The sequence below is a fragment of the Priapulus caudatus genome, unplaced genomic scaffold (assembly GCF_000485595.1).
Source record: "Priapulus caudatus unplaced genomic scaffold, Priapulus_caudatus-5.0.1 Scaffold1064, whole genome shotgun sequence".
NCBI classification, from domain to species: Eukaryota; Metazoa; Priapulida; class Priapulimorpha; order Priapulimorphida; family Priapulidae; genus Priapulus; species Priapulus caudatus.
The window spans coordinates 87,040-93,812 of record NW_014578125.1 but is presented as its reverse complement, the minus strand read 5'-3'; the positions used below and the strand labels follow the sequence as shown (position 1 = coordinate 93,812).

The window sequence follows — 6,773 nt, the reverse complement described above, 5'->3', positions numbered from 1 at the left end:
TTGAGGAGGGTACATGTACACGTGTGTGAGGAGGGAGTGAGGAGGGTACATGTACACGTGGTGCGAGGAACATGCGAGTGCAGGCAGGGTAATGTACACGTGTGCGAGGAATGCGAGCTGAGGAGGGTACATGTACACGTGTGCGAGGAATGGAGGAGGAGGGTACATGTACACGTGCTGTGAGGAATGGAGTGAGGAGGTACATGACACGTGTGCGAGGAATGGAGTGAGGCCAGCGGGGGTACATGTACCACGTGCTGCGAGGAATGGAGTGAGGAGGGTACATGCGTACACGTGTGCGAGGAACTGGAGTGAGGCAGAGGTACATGTACACGTGTGTGAGAATGGCAGTGAGAGGGTACACTGTACACGTCGGTGCTGAGGAATGGAACCAAGTGAGGAGGGTACATCGTTACACGTCGTGCGGAGGCTATGGCAGTGGAGATGGTACATGTTACACGTGTGTAGAGGAATGGAGTGAGGAGCGGTACATGTACACCGTCGTGCGAGGAACTGGAGTGAGGAGGCGTACATTACACGCTGTGTGAGGAATGGAGTGAGGATGGTATACATGTACACGTGCCTGTGAGGAATGGCAGTTGAAGAGGGGTACATGTACCACGTGTGCGAGGAATGGAGTGAGGAGGGTACATGTGTAAGGGTGCGGTCACACTAGTCCGTATCAATTACGAGGTACCCGTGTGCGCGTGCATCCATATTTGTGCGTGCGTGCGTGTCGGGTGTTGCTATCCCCCGGGCGTGGAGGGACGCGTCACGTGATACAGTTGACGTATACTTCAAAACTTAACAGTAACCATAACCTAATACTAAATATCTATATATCGGATATCTATATATAGGGTGTCATCCACGAAAAATTAATCTACTGGTGTGGGGACAGATATCATGATGCAAAAAACCCAACCCTAACCTTGATCCTAACCCTAATCCTAACACTAGTGCTGCCACGTTGGGGTACTGTCCTCCACGCCCGGGGATAGCATTTCCCCGTGCGTGTCTGCGTCCATGTGTCACGTGAGTACGTGCCCGTGAGTGCGCCTGCGCGTGAGTGCGTACGTGCGTCCATGCATGAGCGCGTCCATGTGTGCGCGCGCGTGCGTGTGAGTACGTGCGTGTGCGTGCGCGCGTGGGTGTGAGTACGTGCGTGTGCGTGCGCGCGTGCCTACCTAAACCGTGAGATGTCGACGTGGTCGCGGCACGCCGTCGACCAGCGGCCGTGCATGAACTGTTTACAGATGCTGAGCGCCAGCTCTCGCTCCTCCGCTCTCAGCTTCACACTACGCGTCTGCTGCACCATGGTGGAGACTCCAGCAGCTAGTGACAGACGACACGTCAGAGTCCTAGCAACACAACTCAGCGTTCTAGCAACAACGCGTTGTCGCACGAACGCCACGCTATAATATTTATAGTATAACGTACGCGGACAGCCTACACGTACGCCGTAGCGTCTCTGAAACGCGTACGCCCTTTCTCTGTCGCAGACAGCCGACTATAGAGGCATAGAACCGGTCCGATCGTAGTTATGTGCAAGTAAACGGCAGCCGAGCGTGTGTACGCAGCCGAATTGGCACGCCGGAGCAAAACTAGCACAGGAGAGTAAGCAAGTACGTACGGGCAGGCTTACACGCTGTTCTAATCTCTCTCCCTCGCGTGCGTGCGTCTTAACCGGATCACCTAGCTGCCTGCCACGTCACGCGCCGGTGACGTCACAAACACCGCGCGTGATGTCAGCGATGACGTCGCGCGGAGCAGCGCGTGCGATTGGTGCGCGATGCGTTATGCGTTCGGTGTTCGTGGCGTCATCACACGCGTGGCTATCACGGGGTCAGACAACGATCATGAGAAAGATCGTGACATAGACGTCTGTGGACAGTGCAACACATCCTACGGGGTTGTTTCACGAGGTTTAGATGGCCGTGCTACAGGCACTTAGGCCATCTCAGTCATAAAATCAGAAGTGTATATTATAATATAGAAAATTATCAATAATATATATATATATATATATATATATATATATATATATACATATTATACACTCTTGATAAAAGGATAGTAAATGAACACGAGTTTTATTTACTACCAGTTATCTACTTACTATTTTGCCTAATAATTTCACGTAAATATCGGTTTAAATATACTGCTCGAAAACACACAGCCTCACGTACTAAAACGTTCACAAACTAACAAAAAGATATAATAGGTATTACATATTTAATTTTGTATTTAATTTTATTATTATTATTATTATTATTAATTTTAATATTTTTTGGTATTTTGTATGGTTATTTGTAATTAATTGTAAATTAATAATTTTTATATTAAATTTATCTTATTGTAACACGAATATCGGCATTTGCATTTTCCAGGTGACCCGTAAATAAGTATTAACTTGAACACATGCGCACACGCACGCAAACACACACGCACGCACGCGTATGTTCCGGTTCATGTACGCGGTTCCGGACACGTGCCGTTACGTAGTGAGAGCGTTTGTTTTCGTATTTGTATGTGCGCTTCTGTGCGTTCGTGGTTTTACACCTTCCAGTTTACTCACTAAGGACGTACACGATTTTCATGCGCATCTCCGTTTTTTCCCCGGTCATCGCAAGGCCAGATTTTACCGAGTAACCCTAAAATGGTATTTATCTCGTATAGCCTCCTATATCTTATGGTTAAAATACGGCAGCCCTATTGTAGGATGCCGGAGTAGATCCATGTTGGACGAACTTGACAGTAGCAGTAAAAGTGCCCCAAAATTACGTGGTGGGAGGATTAAGAGAGGAACTAGGAGGAGGGGACGGGAACGAGGAGGAGGGGCGGGAAACGAGGAGGGGAGGAGGAGGGTGGTGGGGAGAGTGGTGGGGAGGGTGGTGGGGAGACGAGGAGGAGGATGAAGGTGGAGTGAGGGACGCGGAATTGGGAAAAAGCAGGTAATGGGAGGCTTCGGTGGAAGGATAGTTCCGTGATAGAAGGTGAATGGTGTGGGAGGTGGGAACCAGAGCAGAAACCTATGGGGAGATTGTCAATATGATGAAGAAAAGGAATACGAGAAGGGGAGAGGTATGGAAAAGAGAGTGGAGAGGTAAGGAAGATAGAAGGGGCAGGAGGGAGGGAGAGAGGGAGAAAGAGAGAAAAGGAGGAAGGCAGAGAGAGAAAGAGAGGGAGAGAGAGAGAGCGAGAGAGAGGGAGAAAAGGACGAAGGCAGTGAGCGAGAGAGAGAGAGAGAGAGAGAAAGAGAGGGAGAGACGATGGCAGTGAGCAGTGATAGATACATGGAGAGAGACAATGAGAAAAGGAGAGAGAGAGACAGACAGACACAAAGAGAGAGACAGACAGACACAAAGAGAGACACAGAGAGACAGACAGAGAGAGGAGAAGGCACAAAAAGGAAAACACGAGATGTGTATGCCACTTACACAGGTAATACACACCCTCAAGGTGCGCGTCAGATAGCAAAACAGCGCAACTTAAACCTCACGCGCCCACGACAAGAAATCGCTCCCAATCTCGCCGTACAGAAATGTCGAGGATGATATCGATCAATCGCCCGCCCCGACGGAGCGCATGAGCGGACGGCCATGCTCTGCGAGAGGCGACGCCATTTTGTCACGAAGCAGGCCTCTGCCGCGACGGCGACGCCGTAAACATAGCTGTGGTTGTAGTCAGTCTCGCTCGCCACGAGCGCGGGGAACGCGAGACTGCTGAGAGGAGTGACTGAGATTGGTCAAGACTCGGGAAAGTTTACACGGACCGTCATTGGGAACGAAACGAGAAGTTAATGAATGCACTGTCGCTTCGAGAGTCGCTTAATTATAGCTACGTGGCATCCAAATAGAGTGGTGAGAAAATTGTTCGCAAGCATAACCAGAGACCACGAACGCTGGAAAATTGGTAAATTCTATCAAGAACACAAACAATATATATATATATATATGTATATATGTATACATATACAGTGGTCCCCACTTTATCGTCCCCTAAGATAAACAAATATAATTGCTTATTAAATAATGGCTTATATCTTAAACAAACACTCCTTACACATGTTTCTATGTGTTTATCATTTAATCAGGACATTTTCTTCGTTCCAGACATGTCTCGATGAATCAGGGATCAATGTGTATATATGCGAGTGTGCGTGCGCGTGTGTGCACGCGTGCGCGTGTATGTGTGCTCATGATTCTATGGATGCATTCGCACCGAGACGCAATACTTACCAGGGAAAAAATTGCTTTTTTCACGGGAGCTCTTTTTCAAGTCTGTGGAAAAAATAGCTCTCGTTAAAAAATTTTTGGGAGCTACTTTGAGCCTCACGGGAGCGATTTCGGAGGTTTGAAGAGCGAATCGTTCATCGCTCCCGTGTATTTTTTACCCTGAGCTACTTGTAACTTACTGCACTTGCTTGATCGCAAATGTGGAATGGTCGAGGGTGCGCCAGTTCCCGCCGAGGAACTGTTCACAGAGTCCGAACGCTTGCCGCCATACTGCCTCCGCAATGCCATTGTACTGCATGATGGTCCACGCGTCGCCGTCCTGCCGCGTCCTGTGTGCTGGTGGTCAACGCAGCCTCTGTAAGGGATTCACACACGGTTAGAGGCGATGACTGAACACGCATGCACGCTTACGTAGGACGTCTCTCGTACGGTTAGATGATTATGAACGTGGTGGTAGTCAATATGTACAGCAGAGGCAGCCACTGTGAGAGATTCACACATGGTTAGATTCCATGAACATACATGTACGCAAGCTACGTAGGAGATACAGGGTTATACAGTTAGATGATATGTATGTGAATATAGCGTTACGGCACTTACACGCACACGTTGATATCACGCAATGGAAGTTTTCCATACCGAACCACCAACGCTTGGACGTTGAAACAAGAAAGGTCGCTATTGCCCTGGTTACCCACTACCTGCCTTCTACTTGGCAGGTGCAATCTGGAACTCGATAACGTGGTGGCGATTCGAGAGATTGTGACGTGACATGTTGGACTGTGACCCTGACATAACCTAGCTGTGATGAGGATGGGTTCATGCGCGTTCAGCACAGGACCTGGTAGCGAGCACGCGTGAACTTACACGTACACGCGACGTATGAAAAAAATACTAACTCTTGCCATCAAACGCCGCAGTGATGTCGTAACCTCCCTGCTAGTAAGAAGGCATTAAATTAGACGCGATATTTTGACCCCGCGGGACATGATACATGCTTCGATTTTTTATCATCCAAGTTAATATGCTCGATGCGTGCATAACTGCAACCGTGAGTGCAAATGCACGCTATCATCTATGCATACAAAGTCTAAGACTGACTGAGTACTGAGAGTAGAGCTAATCGAACCAGATTATAATATATAATATATTATGGCGTATTAACTATTATCATTTTTAATTAGCAAGTTTCTTACAAGTTATCTCACATGATACTCACTAAGGTGCTCAGTCTAGAAAGACCATGTGATCGATTTTTATACCTTTTAACATTTGGTTTGATAATGTAAATGTACGTGTGCCGTGGCGTGTGGCATGTATGATGTTACTGCTTTGCTGTTACTGTATTTACATGTACACCATACCGGCATACGTCCATGAGTCACGATTGCGAGAAATACGTTGTGGGATTGCATCATACTCTGTTGAAACATCGCTCATAAGTGGTATTATAACTCATACCCAAGATATTGTTCCTGTTGATACACAATTGGTCTGTGACTAGAGAGAAAATACGCTATGACTTGGTAGAAGTATAACGGAAAATACACCATCACGCGTCAACTGACGATGTCAACAAAACAAAGATCATCACATGCACGCGCGCCATCTCTTGAGCGCTGCGCAAACTAACCAAAACAAACGTTGATGTACTGGAATCGCGCAGAATTTCAAAACAAGGCAAGCATACTTGTACAACAGCAATATATGTACAAAATATATTTGGCAGAGTGCGACAATACTCTACAATTACTCGTCTCTGTACATAACATCGCATTCTCTCTGAGTATGGTTTTATGCAGTTTAAATAATCTGCAGATTCTGACACCAGCTGGCACCACCACACAAGTACCATCAGAGCACGTATATCATAGAGCACGTTGATATATACCTGCTCTGGTACCATAAAATTATAGTTCCGCTTGTCATTATACATTGTACACATGCCATAGTTCTTCCCAACCAGCTATAATGCGTAGTTAACACAGTTAACAACAGTAAACATGAAACCGATTTGTTAGAAAAACAGATGTGCTGCTTTCCATTGTATTGCCAAAATGCCAGAATTGCATGCTACGTCGAAAAAGTCATGTTTATTTGAGCTATATATGATATCCGTACGGCTAACTGTGACGACATTTCGTCTGTGTGTCTTCGCACATATACTGTATCATTGCCATGAATCCTATACACAGAGTAGAAAATATCACTGTCCTACACAAATTTCAAGTTTCATGCTAAAGAAATCAATAAAAATTTTGTCACAATATTATACTTAAATTCATTTTATTAAGGTTGGATATAGCTGCATATGTCGTGCGGGACATATATCGCCACTCGGTGGTTGTTATAAATTTTATTAATGTTAGGTCAGTTAGGGCCCCCAGTGATTATTAAAGAGATGCATCGGGAATCAATTTTCACATCAAGCTACTGCGCCGAGTATTTACGCTTTATTTTAAACATATGTGACGTTTTCCCCCTACGTCCTAATTTGACGTGGCGCCTCGGCTAGCGTTGCCGGCTTTCGTTGGC

At 46.5% G+C, this 6,773-nt stretch overlaps 1 protein-coding gene across 1 annotated transcript; it reads right to left on the bottom strand.

Annotated features, from left to right (window-relative positions):
• Positions 1-1,187: 1,187 nt before the first annotated feature.
• LOC106815210 lies at positions 1,188-5,810 on the bottom strand (the record flags this gene model as incomplete). Its single annotated transcript, XM_014819637.1, has 4 exons — positions 5,700-5,810; positions 4,418-4,593; positions 4,242-4,283; positions 1,188-1,335 (listed from the first exon to the last, which is right to left on the bottom strand). Coding segments are annotated over exons 1-4 (458 nt in total), but the record flags the coding sequence as incomplete, so codon positions are not given.
• Positions 5,811-6,773: the final 963 nt, after the last annotated feature.